This window comes from Macrobrachium nipponense, chromosome 34 (genome assembly GCF_015104395.2).
Source record: "Macrobrachium nipponense isolate FS-2020 chromosome 34, ASM1510439v2, whole genome shotgun sequence".
Classification (NCBI taxonomy): Eukaryota; Metazoa; Arthropoda; class Malacostraca; order Decapoda; family Palaemonidae; genus Macrobrachium; species Macrobrachium nipponense.
Genome location: NC_061095.1, coordinates 49,127,329 through 49,148,670, shown reverse-complemented (window position 1 = coordinate 49,148,670; position 21,342 = coordinate 49,127,329). Strand labels below are relative to the sequence as shown.

The window sequence follows — 21,342 nt, the reverse complement described above, 5'->3', positions numbered from 1 at the left end:
CATCACCAATAAGGATGAGGCTCCGCCCACGAAGAGGACAGCCAACCAGCAACGGGCCCCCTGATGACATCGCTCGTGACGTCACAGGTATTGCCCAATGAAAAGTGAGGTACCCGTTTCTTCAAGCCACCCGAATGCAATAAATAGCGTGAATACATCTGATACAGACCATTGCACTCAGCGATCCCGTCCCGAAGATGGCCAAACGAGGTGGCCGAAACATGTAGACGCCTTTTAAAAACCAGAAACGAAGAAATAATAATAATAATAAGACTAACAGAGGTTAATATCAGGAGAGGGATCTTCCAGGGCGACTCACTGTCCCCACTACTCTTCGTAGTAGCCATGATTCCCATGACAAAAGTACTACAGAAGATGGATGCCGGGTACCAACTCAAGAAAAGAGGCAACAGAATCAACCATCTGATGTTCATGGACGACATCAAGCTGTATGGTAAGAGCATCAAGGAAATAGATACCCTAAATTGGACTGTAAGGATTGTATCTGGGGACATCAGGATGGAGTTTGGAATAGAAAAATGCGCCTTAGTCAACATACAAAAAGGCAAAGTAACGAGAACTGAAGGGATAAAGCTACCAGATGGGAGCAACATCAAACACATAGATGAGACAGGATACAAATACCTGGGAATAATGGAAGGAGGAGATATAAAACACCAAGAGATGAAGGACACGATCAGGAAAGAATCATATGCAGAGACTCAAGGCGATACTCAAGTCAAAACTCAACGCCGGAAATATGATAAAAGCCATAAACACATGGGCAGTGCCAGTAATCAGATACAGCGCAGGAATAGTGGAATGGAGGAAGGCAGAACTCCGCAGCATAGATCAGAAAACAGGAACAAATGACAATACACAAAAACACTACACCCAAGAGCAAATACGGACAGACTATACATAACACGAAAGGAAGGAGGGAGAGGACTACTAAGTATAGAGGACTGCGTCAACATTGAAAACAGAGCACTGGGCAATATCTGAAAACCAGTGAAGGACGAGTGGCTAAAGAGTGCATGGGAAGAAGGACTAATAAAAGTAGACGAAGACCCAGAAAAATATACAGACAGGAGAAAGACAGAAAGAACAGAGGGGACTGGCACAACAAACCAATGCACGGACAATACATGAGACAGACTAAAGAACTAGCCCAGCGATGACAATTTGGTAATCAGATAGGGAAGCTAAAAGGAAACTGAAGGGAATTGAATAACAACGGGCACAAGATCCGGGCCCTAAAAACCAGCTATGTTCAAAGTACGATAGACGGAAATAACATCTCTCCCATATGTAGGAAGTGCAATACGAAAAATGAAACCATAAACCACATCATAGCAAGTGAAATGCCCGGCACTTGCACAGAACCAGTACAAAAAGAGGCATGATTCAGTGGCAAAAAGCCCTCCACTGGAGCCGTGCAAGAAACATCAGCTACCTTGCAGTAATAAGTGGTATGAGCACCAACCTGAGGAGGTGATAGAAAACGATCAGGCAAAGATCCTCTGGGACTATGGTATCAGAACGGATAGGGTGATACGTGCAAATAGACCAGACGTGACGTTGATTGACAAAGTCAAGAAGCAAAGTATCACTCATTGAGTCGCAATACCATGGGACACCAGAGTTGAAGAGAAAGAGAGGGAAAAAATTGATAAGTATCAAGATCTGAAAATAGAAATAAGAAGGATATGGGATATGCCAGTGGAAATCGTACCCATAATCATAGGAGACTAGGCACGATCCCAAGATCCCTGAAAAGGAATCTAGAAAAACTAGAGGCTGAAGTAGCTCCAGGTCTCATGCAGAAGAGTGTGATCCTAGAAACGGCACACATAGTAAGAAAAGTGATGGACTCCTAAGGAGGCAGGATGCAACCCGGAACCAACCCCACACTATAAATATCCACCCAGATCGAATTGGAGGACTGTGATAGAGCAAAAAAAAAAAAAAAATAATAATAATAATAATATAATAATAATAATAATCTCATTACGGTATGTGTCACTAAAATTGTGGAAAGAAATCCACGGCGGGGTGAATTATATATATATATATATATATATATATATATATATATATATATATATATATATATATATATAATATACATACAAACTAGAACCTTCGAGAACCACCTCCATTCTTCTTCTACTCAGTTTCAATTTAATACATTCATATTTACACCACCCTGGATTTCTCCATCAACAACAACAATTATAATATAATAATATTCGTGTTTTTAAAAAAGAATAAAACAGTAAAAATGCGCAATCTAGTTTTCTGTACATTGCATAATCAAGGCCACCAAAAACAGATCTATCTTTTTGTGGTCTAGGTATAATGCTGTAAAAGCCACGGCCCATGAAACTCCCAGCCGGCCGTGGTGGCCTGTGTTGCATTGGCTAACTTTACCCTAAATAAAATAAAAACTGCAGAGGCTAGAGGGCTGCAATTTGGTATGTTTGATGACTGGAGGATGGATGATCAACATACCAAATTGCAGTCCTGTAGCCTCAGTGGTTTTTAAGATCTGAGGGCTGACGGATAGACAAGCTGGCACAATAGTTTTATTTTACAGAAAACTTACAAGGCGTGATCCGACCTCCAGCTTACTCAGGAAGCGTGCAAGATTTTCCACTGATGCATAAGTTGTAAACACTATATTCCTAACTTAACGTGAATTGGTCTTCGTAATTAATACTTGTAATCAGTACTGCTCATACCAACAACAAGGATCAAATAAAAAAAGGACACAAATTAAACACGTTCATATATTCTCAGTTATAAGTGGAAACACAAAATAAGTGACAGAAATATAGCCTCTAAATTCAGTACATCATATAAAAGTGCTAAAATCTACGGACAGATGGCCGTTTGTTTCACCAACGAAATGAAAAAAATACGATATATTTTATTAGAAATAATTCTTATGTACTGTTTAATGTGCACATTATTCATTATTTATATTTTCATTCTCATAAATAAATCACAAATATCCTATCCCAAAATTCCTGTATCTTTAACTCGACGTGAAACATCTTTTCCAGAGTTTATATACATTTCTAATAGTCCAACAACAACAACAAAATATAGTTTGCAGGCTTACTCCTCGAGTAAGCGAAAACACGAAAAATAGTTAAGTTTTATTTGGGCAATAGTTCCGTTCAATCCAGACATCTCACATTCCGGTGTGGACCTCAGGTCTCTGCCAGACGAAACGGATATCGATTTCGAAGGAGAATTCACCAAAGTTCCTCCCCGCACAGGATTCACAAGAATCTTCGTTTTTTAACGGAAAAGAATTTTGGCGATTTTGACTTGACAATATCCTCACTTCATTCGCGAATATTTTCATCCCGTCCTGACGTTATTGTTCTCTTCTCTTCTCCCTGGCGTTATTGCAAAGCGATTTTTGTAGTTGAAACTATAATATCCCTTAAGTCAATCTAAAAAAAAAAAAAAAAAAATCTCTCCTCTGTCCGCTGGTTCGAATCTACGAGAGGACGAAATTATCATCAGCTAAGAAATTCCCCTTCGTTAACACATATATGAAAATCTATTAATTCCGAGGTAGAAAGAATTGGATATTAAAGGACATTTGTAGCTTAGTGCATTTATATATGAATCACGGTGATGTGATAAAAATTCATAATATAATATATATATATATATATATATATATATATATATATATATATATATATATATATATATATATAGATATATAATATATATATATTTATATATACTATATATATATAAAAGGCCCATTAAGACACTCTGATTCCCACAGCTAAGGACTCTATTCAGCTGGACCAAACACCGAAATATAGTCCTTAGTTTTAAAACATTATACTTGAGACGTATCATGTTTTAACAAAGAATTTATTAAAAAAAGAAAAGAATATATATATATATATATATATATATATATATATATATATATATATATATATACATAAATCTGCAACGGACTAAACAGAACTGTATAAAACAAAAAAAATTAAAAAAACTTTTTCCCAAATTGCAAAAAAAAAAAAAAAAAAAAAAACAAAAAAAAAAAAAAAAAAAAAAACCGCGGCACAAAAAAAGGTATACGAGACACATTCACAAACACTTCCTCCTGCAAGGACCCGTCTCATCTAGGTCCTACGGTGACGCGAGCGAGCCAGCGAGCGCCCTTTGGAGAAGCGGCTCGAGTCCTCCTGGATCCCCGGCCAGAACGGTCTCTCCGCTTATAGGGTCTCGGCTCTGTCAAAATTCTTCGACCGAACTGGCCTGGTTGGTCCCTGCCCTCCCTCTCTCCCCTCCCCCTCCCTTACCCCTCCCCCTCCCCCTCTATCACCCCGGGTCCTGCCGTTCAGCTGGAAGGATGGGTGGCTGGCTGGCTGCCGGGCTGCTTCCAGGGTTCCAGCCACACGCAGCTAGCAGCCAGTCAGTCCTACTCTGGAAGCCGACGAGGAGCGACCCAGTCCTACTCTGGAAGCCGACGAGGAGCGACCCAGGTCTTACTCTTCTTCTGCTTCTTCTTCTTGTTCTTCCCTCCTCCAGTCCAGTCGAGAGAGAGAGAGAGAGAGAGAGAGAGGCGTCTCGCTCGCTCGTGTCCTTTCATCCTCTAGAACAGAGTCGTCCTAATTCATCTTCTTCTGCGTCGCTTCGTAGGGACACCAGACAACTCCTCTCTCTCTCTCTCCTGCTGCTGCCACCACGTCGTGCATGGATATTGTGCGAACGCCCCAACCCCCGTCGCCCGCGCCCCCCCCCCCCTCCCCCCTCCCCCGCCGAATGTGCGAGTAGTATAGCGTCGCAGATCAAGATACCGTTTGTGTGTGTATGTGCGTGCGAGAGAGAGAGAGAGAGAGAGGGGACCTCAGATAAGTGATTGGAAATATTTCGAATCGTGACAAAAAAAAGAAATGTAAGAGGAGGACTGATTGACAGCTTGGATGCTGTGTCTCCGTCCACTGATAATCGTGTAAAGGAGGAAGAGGAGAGAAGCGAGAGTGAAGAGAGAGAAGGTGGAGAAGGAGAGAGGCAGGCTCTTTTTTTTTTTCACAAAAGGAAAACCTCAGGAAAGTGACTGAAAATATCTCGAATCGTAAAAAAAAAAATACTGATTAATAGCTTGGCTGCCGTGTCTTTACCCGGATAAATCTCAGATGGAAAGAGCGAAGGAGAGAGAGAGAGAGAGAGAGAGAGAGAGAGAGAAAGGCGACCTACCTACCTATCTCTTTGTGTCTGGACCTAATCATTTATTTATTTCGTTTCGACGTCAACACCGCCGCAGCTGAGAGCAGAGAGAGAGAGAGAGAGAAAGAAGTGGAAAAAAACTGAACAACATGGCGTTTGTGATCTTAGAATACAAACAGAAAATATAGGATTTAGGCCATAAGGCCAAGCGCTGGGACTCACGAGGTCACTCATGAGGTCATTCGGCGCTGAAAAGGAAATTGATAGAAGTTTATTGAGAGGCGTAACAAGGAAAACAAAGACTTCTCAGTTGCACCATGAATCAGCTGTTAGAAGGTTGAAGAAAGTAAGATGGAATAAAAGCAAATATAAACGGAGGTACAGTCAAAGGAATGTTAGGGGTTTCTAGCAAAAGAACCACAAGTGATACCTACAGTGCACCGCATTTTTGAGTGTGTGTGAAGACGCGGAATGGAGATTAAATATATGTTAATTACGCATTGCCATAATCGACGATTTGTGTACTGTCGTTTTGACGTAAGACCGAATTTCCCTCAGTGAGGCTACAAAGTGAGTGTACTGTCGTTTATACAGGGTGTCTCCCCCCCTAAACTCCCTCCCCCCCCCAAAAAAAACTCAAATTTCGAACAGTTGTTGTTAACAGAAACATTGCCAGAACGGAAAGAAAGGAACAAAAACTCGATAACTGCGACATTCTGGAATGAAAGAAAGACGAAATAGAAAATTAAATGTCAGTTCAGTTACATGCGTCACTGACAAATTAAAATACTCGGTAAAATACGTGTTTAAAACAAGGTGTCAATCTAAAACTTCCTATCTCCCGGGACACCTTGTATGGTACGATGGCCTTATAACGTCAACGTATGCAAATCATTTCCCAAATTATCATTAACCATTACTAATTTCTCATCATTATTGATAAAATGTTTTTCCAGTATTTGTTCATAAGTCGGTTTATCAAGATGATGCTATTCCATAAGCGTGATACAGTGTTGTTAAACAGTATGAGGAAGCTAGTGTGGACCCCTGGAATCAACCATGCCATCACAGACGGCTCAACATAGGCTAATTCTGTTGGTACACTTTTTTTTGTAAGTGATTTGTCTCTATCTCTCTCTATTTCTCTTTGAAAATCCAAAAAAAATTGTCTGTGCGTTCAGTGACTGGTGTGGATCAAAGCTAGAGAGAGAGAGAGAGAGAGAGAGAGAGAGAGAGAGAGAGTCTAATGGATATCTTATTATTAATCCACATCTCTCTCTCTCTCTCTCTCTCTCCCTCTATAATATATATATATATATATATATATATATATATATATATATAATATATATATATATATGTATATGTATATATATAGCTAATAAAAGGAGCCCATAAAAATCGTCAAAATAAAGGAAGTATAAATACTTCATTACCTATCTGAAGAGAGAGACAGCAGTCTCGGTGAAATGTAGTACTTATTATACTTTCTATATTTTGACGTTTTTATGGGCTCCTCTTATTAGATGGAATTCTGTTGTAACATTTTTACCAGTCATATATATATATATATATATATGGTATATATATATATATATATAATATATATATATTTATATAGTCATAATGAATCATTCAGAATGTAATACAACAGACTATACCACAGACTAAAATCAAAATGTGATTTGCAGCGTGAATTGGAACACGTTTGCAGTTACAGTAAATCCCAGGAAGGAAAGGCAGGACTTGAGCTGAAACACTGCCACAGTCGAAATGAAGTTTCGCTAAGCGCCTGCCTGCCTATATTAACCGATAAGTCTTCCGCTTATGCAACGGCTAAGTCGACCTGACTGAGACGTTAAACAGAGAAAACCTTCCTGTAAAGATTCACACTTTCCACTATATAGCCTTCTATCATCCACTCTCCACACATAACCAAACCACGAACCATCTTGGAGTACCCTAGTCAATTTTCTTGTTTTTCTTGTTGGGGGTTAGGAAAGGCCTATGGAAGAACCTGAAAAGGTCTGAAAAAGGTGTTTTGCGTTGATTTAAAGATGCAGGAATTTAAGGATAGGATATTTATGATTTATTTATTAGAACGAAAATGTCAGAAATAAATAATCTGCATGTTAAACAATACAGAACAATTATTACTAATAAAATCTAGCGTATTTATTTTAATTTTCTTCAGAGCAGTTTTTGAGTTCAGCTGATCTGTAGACTCTTGTTAATGCAATTTCATCCACGGAAGCACATTCAGCTTTCGTTTTTCATGTTAAGGACACCTGCCTGGATTGGTGATTGGGGCAATAATTGGTCCAAGATATGATTTGAGTAAATTATGGTCCAGCCATCTATTGTCCCCCAGAAACTGAAAAGGTGATTTGTCATGTGTGATTTCACAGTTCTAAATGTATTATGTCTGCAGAATAGTTATGACGGATCTCATATCTCTGTTTAGTATGAAATATCTCAACAGGATCTGTCATTGCTTGTTATTGGTTAGAGGTGAAAGAGAACAGTGGTAAGAAGGAAAACAGAAATAGCAATATAAAGGATTAAATTCCTGTTAGGCATTTGTAATAGCATGAGATGAACACAAGATGGATGAGATAAAAGGTGACTCAAAATCATTGTCAAGGTGACTGCAGAAACGTACAGAGAGAGCGCTGAACCAACTCCCCTTTATGGAAGTGAAGTGCGTCAGTACACTTTGATTGATAGAAAGGCAAGGTGAAATTATTTAGGTGAATAATACATTATGAACTACCAAGAACAGGAAAAGATGAGAAATATGGCGATATAAAGACGCTGTTGAAAGGTTCGCATCAAAGCCAAAATGGATCAGAGTGCTTTGAGATGATTGGGTCACGAGGTTCTGGATATTGGAAGGTCATTCATTTCCAGAAAGTGAGAGAGTAGGGGTGAGAAGGAAGCAGCGCTTGTGGGGGGGGGGGGGGGGGGGGGGGGGGGGGGGGGGGGGGGGGGGGGGGTGGGGGGGGGGGGGGGGGGGGGGGGGGGGCGAAATGACGTCCTGCTCATGATGCTTCTATGTACGTTGTATGAAGTGGTCATTGTTATCGAGGTCTCTTTGTATAGGATGGAATATATATATATATATATATATATATATATATATATATATATATATATATATATATACATATATATATATATATATATATATATATATATATATATATATATATATATATATATATATATATATATATATGAATTCTATCAAATCCGTGGGGGAATTTTTGTTGTTGTTGACAATAATTTCATCTCGTGGATTCGAACCGCTGAACCAAGAATTCTGGACCCACGGTAACGCTCTTTATCCACGTGGCTATCCACGAATTTATTCATCCATCTAAAAATATTCCCCTTCTCGGAGTTAATCCATATATGAAAATATATCGATTCCGGGGTAGAGCGAATTAGATATTAAGGAACATTGTAGCTTAAAGCATACATACATACATACATATATATATATATATATATATATATATATATATATATATATATATATATATATATATATATATATATATATATACATATATTTCCAAATATCTCTTCCCTCTCTTTCTTCCCAAACATTCAACTCATTGTCTCAGAAAGAGGAAGGAAGAGGGTCCAAGTTTCCGTAATAATTGATCCCCAAAACAAAAGAGAGAGAGAGAGGCCACATTAACAAAATGCAATTACTTCGATAATTACATAATATTTAAAAGTTCGGGGTGTAATGGTCTTAATTGCGTTGAATACTTCTTTCAATTATGAAACGTAACGCACAATTATCTACTCTCTTTGTAACGAAATTAATCGTTATTATTATTATTATTATTATTATTATTATTTTATCATTTGCGAAAAAGCTCTCTACCACGATAGTTTATACAATGTTCTAAGGTGTCCGCAATAATAAGAATGTTAAGATTTCGTGTATATTTTATAAACAATTAATATAAGCTTTCGAACCCTTCCCTGGTTCATCTTCAGTCCAAAAAAGTAGTCGAAGGCTTTTATTAAGTATTTATAAATCATACACGAACTTTTAACATTTTTATTATTGTGGACCCCTTAGAACATTTATTATTATTATTATTATTATTATTATTATTATTATTATTATTATTATTATTATTATTATTATTATTATTATTATTATTATTATTATTATTATCAGAAGATGAAGAACCTTATTCATATGGAACAAGCCCACCAAAAGGGGCCACTGACTTGAAATTCAGTCTTCCAAAGATTATTATTAATTTTATTGGGCACAATTTTCAGTGTCGAAAATGATGACAATGATTACAGGTCCACAATAATATTATTGTGGACCTGCTATCATTAATTTTATTATCATTGGTATGTTTATTATTATTATTATTAATTTTTTGCTATTATTATATTATTATTATTATTATTATTATTATTATTATTATTATTATTATTATTATTATTATTATTATTCAGAAAATGAACCCTATTCATATGGAACAAGCCCACCAAAGGGTCCAATGACTTGAAATTCAGGCTTCCAAAGAATATTATGGTGCTCATTCGAAAGAAGTAACAGAAAGTAATGGGAAATACAGAGATGAGATCAGTTATAAGAAAAACAAACAAACAAATCAACAAATAAACAAATAAAAATGTAAGTAAATGATTTTAAAAATTAGGGGAATTGTATTAGGGCATTAATGCATTGTATCTTCGCCTGAACTTCAGAAGTTGTAATGGCATGACATCCTCTGGGAGGCTGTTCCATAGTCCATCGGCGTAAAATCTATATCCAAAACTTCTAATAGAACAGAACAATGGAATTACCGTGAAAATAAACACACACACACATACACATACACACACTTTCTCAGATACAAAATAAATTACTTTACAAGTTTCCACTTCCAGTGTAGAATCTCCAAGCGAGAAGATGATTATGTGATGGAAATATCTGCTTAAGGCAACTGGAAAATAAACTTTGGAAATAAGGAAAATATTCGTGAATGGAGAGGAAATTCGTGAAAAATCTTGGAAAATGTGGACGATTACAGTCAAAGTATCTACTTACAGTATACACAGCAAAAGTTGCAAGAGAAAATACAGTAATGTTTATACAGGAAAATTTAGAGAATTCTGTACCTGAGTGACCCACTAGTGTAATGAGACAGAGAAAACAAAACGTAGAAAAATAAACTATGAAAAACAAGCAGAAAACATTAAAGTTGGGGAAGGACCCCTATAGAATAATGAATAACAATGAAGACAGAATTTGCAAAATGTGATACAAAAAAAAACTTTAAACAGGTGAAATCCAGATAATTAAGAAGGACCCCTAAAGAGTACACTGAATAATAATGAAGAGAGACTATGCGAAATGTAAAAAAAAATAAAGACCTTAGATAAACAGGTGAACGGGCTGTAATTAACTCTCCCCAGGTAAAGGGTGACCTTACCTTATGGCAGCTATGATGATAGGTCGCCATAACCTCCTCCTGATGGTCACAGGATTCTTCCTCAACTGTCGACCGACCTCGACTAAAGGTAGGTCAATATATATATCAGCTGACCTCTTGTTTATAAAGCTATTTTTAATCCCAGTTGGTTACCTGGGAGTTTGAGAATTCATTTGAAAATGTAAGATGAGAGTTTTAGTGTTTTATTCTAATTTTAATGGTGGCAGGGTAGTGAATAGCTTAAACGATTGAAACTGTTTGTCAAATGTATATATAATATATAATATAAAATATATAAATATATATATATATTATATATATATATATATATATCTATATATAATATATATATATACACACATGTGTATATATATACATATTTATATAGACTTTCATTATAGTTTTTAAGGAAGAGTAGACCTGTCTGGTTTTTCATTTCGAGATAAAAAATTACAATGATTTTAGGTTAAAATTATCATCAATATCAGTAACAACTATAACTTAAATATTGTTATTATTATTACTATCATTATTATTTTTATTTTATTTTTTTTGGCTTTATCACAGTCCTCCAATTCGACTGGGTGGCATTTATAGTGTGGGGTTCTGGGTTGCATCCTGCCTCTTTAGGAGTCCATCACTCTTCTTACTATGTGCGCCGTTTCTAGGATCACACTCTTCTGCATGAGTCCTGGAGCTACTTCAGCCTCTAGTTTTTCTAGATTCTTTTTAAGGGATCTTGGGATCGTGCCTAGTGTTCCTATGATTATGGGTACAATTTCCACTGGCATATCCATATTCTTATTCTATTTCAGGTGGTCTTGATACTTATCCATTTCCCTCTCTTTCTCTTCATCTCTGGTGTCCCATGGTATTGCGACATCAATGAGTGATACTTTCTTCTTGATTTGTCAATCAACGTCACGTCTGGTCTGTTGCACGATATCACCCTATCCGTTCTGATACCATAGTCCCAGAGGATCTTTGCCTGATCGTTTTCTATCACTCCTTCAGGTTGGTGCTCATACCACTTATTACTGCAAGGTAGCTGATGTTTCTTGCACAGGCTCCAGTGGAGGGCTTTTGCTACTGAACCATGCCTCTTTTTGTACTGGTTCTGTGCAAGTGCCGGACATTCGCTTGCTATGTGGTTTATGGTCTCATTTTTCATATTGCCTACATATGGAGAGATGTTATTTCCATCTATCGTTCTTTGGATATATCTGGTTCTTAGGGCCTGATCTTGTGCTGCTGTTATCATTCCCTCAGTTTCCTTCTTGAGCTCTCCCCTCTGTAACCATTGCCATGTGTCATCGCTGGCGAGTTCTTTAGTCTGTCTCATGTATTGTCCGTGCATTGGTTTGTTGTGCCATTCCTCTGTTCTGTTTGTCATTCTCTGTCTCTGTATATTTCTGAGTCTTCGTCTACTTTTATCAGTCCTTCTTCCCATGCACTCTTGAGCCACTCGTCTTCACTGGTTTTCAGATATTGCCCCAGTGTTCTGTTCTCGATGTTGACGCAGTCCTCTATGCTTAGTAGTCCTCTCCCTCCTTCCTTTCGTGTTAGGTATAGTCTGTCCGTATTTGCTCTTGGGTGTAGTGCTTTGTGTATTGTCATATGTTTCCTGGTTTTCTGGTCTATGTTGCAGAGGTCTGCCTTCCTCCATTCCACTATTCCTGTGCTGTATCTGATTACTGGCACTGCCCATGTGTTTATGGCTTTTATCATATTTCCGGCGTTGAGTTTTGACTTGAGTATCGCCTTGAGTCTCTGCATATATTCTTTCCTGATCGTGTCCTCCATCTCTTGGTGTTTTATATCCCCTCCTTCCATTATTCCCAGGTATTTGTATCCCGTCTCATCTATGTGTTTGATGTTGCTCCCATCTGCCAGCATAATTTATCCCTTCAGTCCTTGTTACTTTGCCCTTTTGTATGTTGACTAAGGTGCATTTTTCTATTCCAAACTCCATCCTGATGTCCTCAGATACAATCCTTACAGTCTGGATTAGGGTATCTATTTCCTTAATGATCTTACCATACAGCTGATGTCGTCCATGAACATCAGATGGTTAATTCTGTTGCCTCTTTTCTTGAGTTGGTACCCAGCATCCATCTCCTGCAGTACTTTTGTCATGGGAATCATGGCTACTACGAAGAGTAGTGGGGACAGTGAGTCGCCCTGGAAGATCCCTCTCCTGATATTAACCTCTGCTAGTGTTATTCCAGAGCTTGTAAGTATTGTATTCCAGTTGCGCATTGTATTTTTGAGGAAGCTGATGGTGTTTTCCTCTGCCCCATATATTTTCAGGCATTCTATTAGCCATGTGTGTGGTATCATGTCGAAGGCTTTCTTATAGTCTATCCATGCCATGCTTATTATTATTATTATTATTATTGATTATTATTATTATTTATTATTATTACAAGAACCCCAAAAGTAAAAAAAAAAAAAAAAAAAAAAAAAAAGAGCCCAGTACGAAAGATCTGCAGAAAAAAAAGGATGTAAGAGAAATAAAGGTAACAACGATTAATCCTTTTACGACCGTCGTAAGAAATCTGAAGTAACGGATCTCTCTCTCCTCTCTTTCTCTCTCGCCTATTAACAGGTCCCTAACATACTACGTAGCAAGCTTCTCGGCATCGATTTCTTTGTAACAGAGGAGTTCCTTCCACACAAACGCAAAAAACACTAAACCTGTGGTGCAATTACCATTAGTTACACGCCACACGCATTTACCAAACCCCCACGGTTAGGCTGAAGGCTGAAGGAAGGCTCTTTTGTTTACGATTGTGCCAAACCTTTCGTCAAGTAGTAGTAGCAGATGGGATTCACCTCTGAAACGGCTCCTCACTTTCTCGCCCTTTGCTTGTGTTTGCCAATGCGCGGTTCTTGGGAATAGTAGTATTAGTAGTAATTGACGGGGATTGCCTTTGTAACGACTCCTCCCTCAGCAGCGAGGAGACCTGGCCCTTGATTTACGGGCCTTTGAGTTTACGAGCGATTCCCGGTAGTGTTTCTCAACTTGGGGAATTATGGGAGTGTCAGCTGTGATTTTTAGGTTTCTCATTTTGGGGTTAATTCGGTTGCTTGCTGTTTGGTCTGCTTTAAAGCATCGATCTGCTGGAGTTCATTTTTTTATATTATTATTATTATTATTATTATTTATTATTATTATTAATATTATTATTATTATATTGGAGAAACAAATCACAGTTATGCATTAGTACAAATATATGTTAAAGACAAAAACTAAAACAGAGCTGTTTTGTATAATATATGAGTATATAAAATATATTTGTACAGATTTTTATATATATGTATATATAATAATATATATAATATATATATATTCTTACAATAATTTTGTACCTAAAAAACAAAATATATTTTTAAACTTACAATACTTTTGTACCTAAAAAAATATTTTTACAAATACATAAGTGTGATTAGTTTTCCATTTTAAGAATCGTGTCATTATTATTATTATTATTATTATTATTATTATTATTATTATTATTATTATTATTATTATTATTATTATTATTATTATTATTATTATTATTATTTATTTATTTATTTTTTTTTTTTTGCTCTATCACAGTCCTCCAATTCGACTGGGTGGTATTTATAGTGTGGGGTTCCGGGTTGCATCCTGCCTCCTTAGGAGTCCATCACTCTTCTTACTATGTGCGCCGTTCTAGGACCACACTCTTCTGCATTGAGTCCTGGAGCTACTTCAGCATCTAGTTTTTTCCAGATTCCTTTTCAGGGATCTTGGGATCGTGCTAGTGCTCCTATGATTATGGGTACGATTTCCACTGGCATATCCCATATCCTTCTTATTTCTATTTTCAGCTCTTGATACTTATCCATTTTTTCCTTCTCTTCTCTTCAACTCTGGTGTCCCATGGTATTGCGACATCAATGAGTGATACTTTCTTCTTGACTTTGTCAATCAAATTATTATTATTATTATTATTATTATTATTATTATTATTATTATTATTATTATTATTATTATTATTATTATTATTATTTGCTCTACCACAGTCCTCTTATTATTATTATTATTATTATTATTATTATTATTATTATTATTATTATTATTATTATTATTACTTCATAAAGGCACCAAAACGTGCCATGATTATTTAACACACATCATAATGACAACATATTCCAGGTTACGAAGTCACAAAAAAGCAAACAAATATCCTAAAATCTAACCTCATTCTCAGTTTCCAATCTTTCAGTTTCTCCAGACAGTTTTTTGCAATTTAGAATTCCCGAAACTTTAGTCGACAGACTCTGGGTAATAAATTCCATGACCCGTGAGGATTTTTCATCCACTTTTGATAAATTTCAACTTGTTTTTCTGGACGTCAATTTTCTCTTGCTTTTAGACGTGAATGGGTCATTCACTTTGATGTGTGGTTCTGTACTGCTACTGTGCTGAAATCACCCAACACCGTTCACAGTTTCGTCCTTGCTTTGAAGGACGGCCGTATCCCATCTTTTTTATGTTTTAGCGATTTTCAGTCAAAGTGTCACAGTTTTTCATACTCTGTCTTACATATCAAAACTCCAGCTGTCGGAATTGTCAGATTATCTCAGAAGATGTCAGCCAATTAGAAGCTCTGAATAATATCAAAATCTTTGAAGCCCATTTCCTCAGAATAAGGAAAAATCGGCAGACGCCAGTTCGTCAAACTATTATTATTATTATTATTATTATTATTATTATTATTATTATTATTATTATTATTATTATTATTATTATTATTATTATTATTATTATTATTATTATTATTATTATATTAAAAGTAATTGCTGCCTCAGCTGCATTAATTTTAGAAAGGTTCTTCTCTATTTTTCTAAGTATTTTTTTCTCATTGTTGCTTAAACTGGTGAGCAACGCACCGAAGGGAGACATGCCAACCTTCGGTGCGTTGCTCACCAGTTTAAGCAACAATGAGAAAACAATAATTAGAAAAATAGAGAAGAACCTTTAAAAAATTAATGCAGCTGAGGCAGCAATTACTTTTAATAAAAAATGTTTAAAAGAGGGTTTACTTCTAGCATATTATTATTATTATTATTATTATTATTATTATTATTATTATTATTATTATTATTATTATTATTATTATTATTATTATTATTATTCAGAAGATGAACATATTCACATGGAACGAGTCCACAGGAGCCACTGACTTGAAATTCAGGCTTCCAAAGAATATTATGGTGTTCATTAGGAAGAAGTGAGAGGAGGTAAAGAGAAAAACAGAAAGAGATCTCACTTAAAAAAAATTGAATGGATAAAAATATATTTAAATACAAGGAGAATAGCTCTAGGGTAATAATGCAAAGCATCTTTGCTTGAACTTTCGAAGTACAAACTGCACCACTTCTTCTGGGAGGAATTCCACAGTCCAATACTGTGAGGAATAAAGAAGCTCTGGAACTGAGAAGTTCTACATTGAGGCACATTGACTGCATATTGGTACTTCTTCTGTTCAGCGAATCCAGTCGCTCTGGGCACATAAAGGGGATCAGGGATCAATTAAAGTGACAAACGAGAGACCATCCATCGATGGTCCAAGTCACAACTGCTACTATTGGGAGACAGAGAAACCTATACCACCAAGAACCAGGAGATGATTTTATAAAAGTACACAGTCAGGCAGCCGCCTTCATCATTCCATTAAATACAGTTTCGATACAGTCCCTCCCTCCCTTTTGTCCCGACGACCAGACGTCCATTACTCACGCAGTTCCCAATCTGCGGAAGTCCACCGCAAGCCCTACAGGGTCCACCAATAGTCAATTTCCACGATCCGAGAGATGAATAGCCTGGTCGGTGCCTTTGCAGAGACGCCGAAACCAGTGAGGAGAGATTTCTCTCCCGTTGATTAATTGGACGTTAGATATATAGGTACCACTCGCTTGGGATGGCGCGAGCCATGCAGGTTAGGTCTAAAGCAGCGGTTTTCCGACCTTTTTTGTCCCGCGGACATTTTCGGGTATTTTTAATGTCAGTAAAGTTACCCACTTCACTGTGTATAAAGTGGAAAACAAAACAAACTCAGAAAGACATCCTGACATAACTGATAATATCGTAAACACAAAGAATTCCATAAAAAATAAGGACAACTTTTTAAAATAACTTACCTGTGGCCATGCAGTAAATTTTCAAGGTTATGGTGCTGAGCTGCAAAACCAGTATACCTGATCATCACATTAGCTGAGATGGCTAAAAGTAGCCTAGTCAGCAGAATAGCAGTTTTTGCTAGATCACATCGAAGGTCGGCTTCCACATTCATTCGAGACCCGTGGGGACTGCGTAACCCCTGACAGGTCCTTAGCGTGCTACTACCCGCTGGGGTGCGCGTACCCCATGTCATAAACCTCAAAAGATCAATTGGAACCTCTAAAGATGAATTCGAACTTAAAAGTTTAATTGGAACATTAAAAGTTCAACTACAGCTTAAAAAGCTCTATCGGAACCTCAAAATTTATGTTGGAACCCCAAATATTCAGTTTGAACGTAAAAAGTTTATTTGGAACATTAAAAGTTCAGTTGAACTTCAAAATTTCAATTAGAACCTCATCACCTATCCATTTATTTATAGAGTTGTTAGTTTATTTCTTTATATATTTATAACTGATCTCTTTCTGCATTTCCTATTTAATGCAAAATTCGAGGGCAGTTTCTAATGGGGCCTTAACCCCCATTTTTCATACCATCTCATTTTTTACAACTTTCGGAGTTGGCGGCAAACTCTTCGGGTTTTTCACAACTTCTTTGGCTTGACAGGATCCCAAGCGATTACTTATTTCATCCCGAGCAACGCCGGGTACAGCAGCTAGTGTGTCTGTTTGTTTGTCTGTTCGCTATGCATGCCCAGACTATGAAAACTAGGGCTACCAACTTTTTACCATAGACTCCAATCCCCTCAAGGAAGGTTTTAGTCAAAATCCGAAATTCGAATGCCGTTTCTAGGGGAGTCAAACCCCTCTTTTTCATACCCCTCATTTTTTGCAACCTTTGGAGTTGACAGCTAGGGCTTCCAAATTTTTACCATAGCCTCCCCCCGCCCCTTAGAAGGTTTTAATAAAAATCTGACATTCGAGGGCCCATTTCTAGGGGGGTCATCGAAATTCGAGGGCGTTTCTAGGGGAGCAAACCCTCTTTTTCACACCCCTCATTTTTTGCAACCTTTGGAGTTGACAGCTAGGGCTTCCAAATTTTTACCATAGCCTCCCCCCACCCCCACCCAGAAGGTTTTAATAAAAATCCGACATTCGAGGGCCATTTCTAGGGGCTCATCTTTTACGTACCCCTCATTTTTTTACAACTTTCGGAGTTGACAGCTATGTAGAAGTGTTTCTATAGGTACAAACAGGGTCCCCACAATATGGTGACCATAAGGCACACCCTCAGTAATATGGGGGCACCAACCTCTGGATATGGGGGACCGATGGTTTCTTACAATATTAGGCGGCAGGAGGCCTATGCCCTTTCGACTAACCGACCAGAGGAGAAGGGGGTCATAGCCTACCTACCTGGACCTTCATAGCAGGTGGGGTGCAGCCCCCCCCTTTTGGAATTAGGGTCCAAAGGGTCAAAGATGGGCCGACTGGATTGAAATTTGGTATAAATGACTACAAACGCATTTATCTTCAATATTGGAGTTTAACTATAGGCTGAGTTTTATCAAGGGCCGTTTAAGGGAAGCCTCGTGATGAAAATCTTTCCCGAGCAACCTGTCGCAACATGTATGCGCCTGCCGTCGGCTGTGGGACGAGATGAGAAACCAGTAGATTTTTATCTCGCAGAAGGCTGAACTTGTTCCTTGGGAATAAATTAGAAGTTTATTAAAGTAAATAACAAAAAATAATGCAATTCACCGCTTTATTTGTTAAGGTTCATCGACAGCCCCAGATATAAATGAAAACAGTTTTATTCTGAAGGACTGTAATCAGATAGGTTCAGGTAACCAGGCAAATATTAAGCCCACAGTAATTGTGAATTGCAAGGTAACTTGTGTATGTTGATATGCACTTTATTCTCACTAGTAATCCATCACGAATATTAATTGTTTACATTTTGCCATTCGCACAGATCTGGGCTCCGGTCGCAGTTTTCTCAGAGACGACGACAGCATTACGTTGGATACCAGCTTTTTCCTGCGAGGTAAGTTGCCGTGCCTAGGAGTTAATCTATCTTGTGAGGTAAGTTGCCGTGCCTACAGTAGATTCACATCAACCGTGCATCTGATGTCTAGGCCAGTCCCTTACGATGCTCCTGATTGGCTGTTGATAAGCCAATCACAGGGCTGGAAACTCAGTCTCTCTCGCGAGAGTTCACATAGACAGGATGTATGTTCCACCTCTCCTGAGGTGAAACTCTCAATCTCTCTCGAGGGTTCACATAGGCAGGATGCATGTTCCACCTCTCCTGAGGTGAAACTTTCAGTCTCTCTCGAGGGTTCACATAGGCAGGATGTATGTTCCACCTCTCCTGAGGTGAAACTCTCAGTCTCTCTTGAGAGTTCACGTATGCAGGATGTATGTTCCACCTCTTCTAAGGGATACTTTTGAAAGGCGTATCAGTCACGAGAAGTGGAACATACATCCTGCCTATGTGAACTCTCTTGAGAGACTGAGAGTTTCCAGCCCTGTGATTAGCTTATCAACAGCCTATCAGGAGCATCATAATGGACTGGCCTAGACACCAGATGCGTGGCTGATGTGAATCTACTATAGAACTTATGAGGTAAGTCGACATGCAAGGAAACTCGATATGAGGCTGCAGGCCCCACACCCATCTTATGACCACAAGTTAACTGGTATCACAATCCATCTGGATGTGAAACAAAACTAAGATCACTGGGTTGTACAACGTAACAGGGCTCCATAATGTCATTGTGCAATGTGTTTAAAGTATCTTGTATGTTGGACTGAATGTAACGGTAGGTTCAATAGCCTTTGTTTTACAATGTAGTTTATTTATATATTGAAAAAATTGCAGATATTGGTGATCTATAATACACAATACTTACAAGATAATTCATATAACTTTGAAATACAAGACGATAATTATTTCCAAACTGTACATAATGTATGCAAGATCATACTCAACCAAATTACCCGTATACATATATAATGTGTATATATATACTTATATGTATCTATATGTGTATCAACAAAACATCCTTCACTTTCCAGAATCTCCACATTTCGGACTACCGATGCAAACGGTCACCGTCAACGCTGGACAGACGGCGAGACTGACTTGCATCATCCAAGATGTCGTCGATTACGAAGTGAGTCTTTGACGATCTCGTTTTCTGTCCTCCCTCAGATCTTAAAAACGACAGGGGCTAGAGGGCTGCCAATTGGTATGCTGATCATTCACCTTCCAATCATCAAACATACCAAATTGCAGCCCTCTAGCCACAGTAGTTTTCATTTTATTTAAGGTTAAAGTTAGCCATGATCGTGCATCTGGCAACTATGTAGGACAGGCCACCACCGAGCCGGGGTTGAAGATGCATGGGCCACGACTCATGCAGCATTATACAGAGACCACCGAAAGACAGACTTTCAAACATCCTTTAAAAAATTAGAGATTTATCAAACGTGAATGAAGCATTCGGGGAACGGCTGATTCTTAAGAAATCAGTCAATCAAATATACCTACAATTTAGATAATTTTCCGAATATCCTTTCGAACTAATAAGCGAAGATTACGGTCTTTTTGCCTCAGAAAAAAATGATCAGTCTTATAGCCTCAGAAAAAAAATCGATTCTTATAGCCTCAAAAGAAAAAAAGGAGTCTTATAGCCCCCAAAAACATAAAACCCAAGTGAGTCTTATTGCCTCCTCGAAAAAAAAATAAAAAATCGAGTCTTATAGCCTCAAAAAATGGGAAAAACCGAGTCTTATAGCCTTAAAAGATTCGAGCCTTATAGCCTCACAAAAAAAAAAAAAAAAAAATCGAGTCTTAGAGCCTCAAAATAAAAATAAATATTCGAGTCTTATAGCCATAATAAATAAATAAATAAATAAGTAAAAACATATAAATAAACAAAGTCTCATCAAGAAGTCACGCTCTTTGGAGCAACCGCATTCCCGAGATACGAAGACTGGAGACGACAGGAGATAAAAGAAGCGTAAAATATCCCATCAGGAGACTAACGGCGGCTCTGACCCGAGAGGAGAGTGCAATACGGACCCAATACACAATAACACCCATTCGGTTATCGAGGGGGAAGGGGATGGGGGAGGGAAGTGAGTGTTGTAGTATGTGTTTGTGCTTCCAGGTTTAGCTGGAATGCAGTGGGATCGAGATTTTCTTTTTTCATGGAATATTTCCTTTGGTTTTTGGAATGAATATATATATATATATATATATATATATATATATATATATATATATATATATATATATATATATATATATATATATATATATAATCTTTCTTCTTCTTATCCTCAGCTTTATTTTCGAGGAATAAATGGACCAGCGTTCTCGCTGACTCGATATCTGTGAACGTTTGAATTCTTAATGAAGGGATACTCCGAGAGAGAGAGAGAGAGAGAGAGAGAGAGAGAGAGAGAGAGAGAGAGAGAAAAGACGCAAATA

General features: G+C 37.6%; 1 protein-coding gene across 2 annotated transcripts in view; it reads left to right on the top strand.

Annotated features, from left to right (window-relative positions):
* Positions 1-4,480: 4,480 nt before the first annotated feature.
* Positions 4,481-21,342, top strand: part of LOC135208044 (lachesin-like) — a 110,170-nt gene continuing 93,308 nt past the window's right edge. Inside the window, exons 1-4 of one of the 2 annotated variants that reach the window (XM_064240171.1) lie at positions 4,481-4,526; positions 10,149-10,776; positions 18,817-18,888; positions 19,923-20,020. In XM_064240171.1, the coding sequence (XP_064096241.1) occupies positions 10,692-10,776; positions 18,817-18,888; positions 19,923-20,020 (255 nt within the window). In that variant the 5' untranslated portion in view covers positions 4,481-4,526; positions 10,149-10,691. Of the gene's footprint in view, positions 4,527-10,143; positions 10,777-18,816; positions 18,889-19,922; positions 20,021-21,342 lie in introns of both variants that reach the window. The other variant, XM_064240170.1, reaches the window with a different exon arrangement.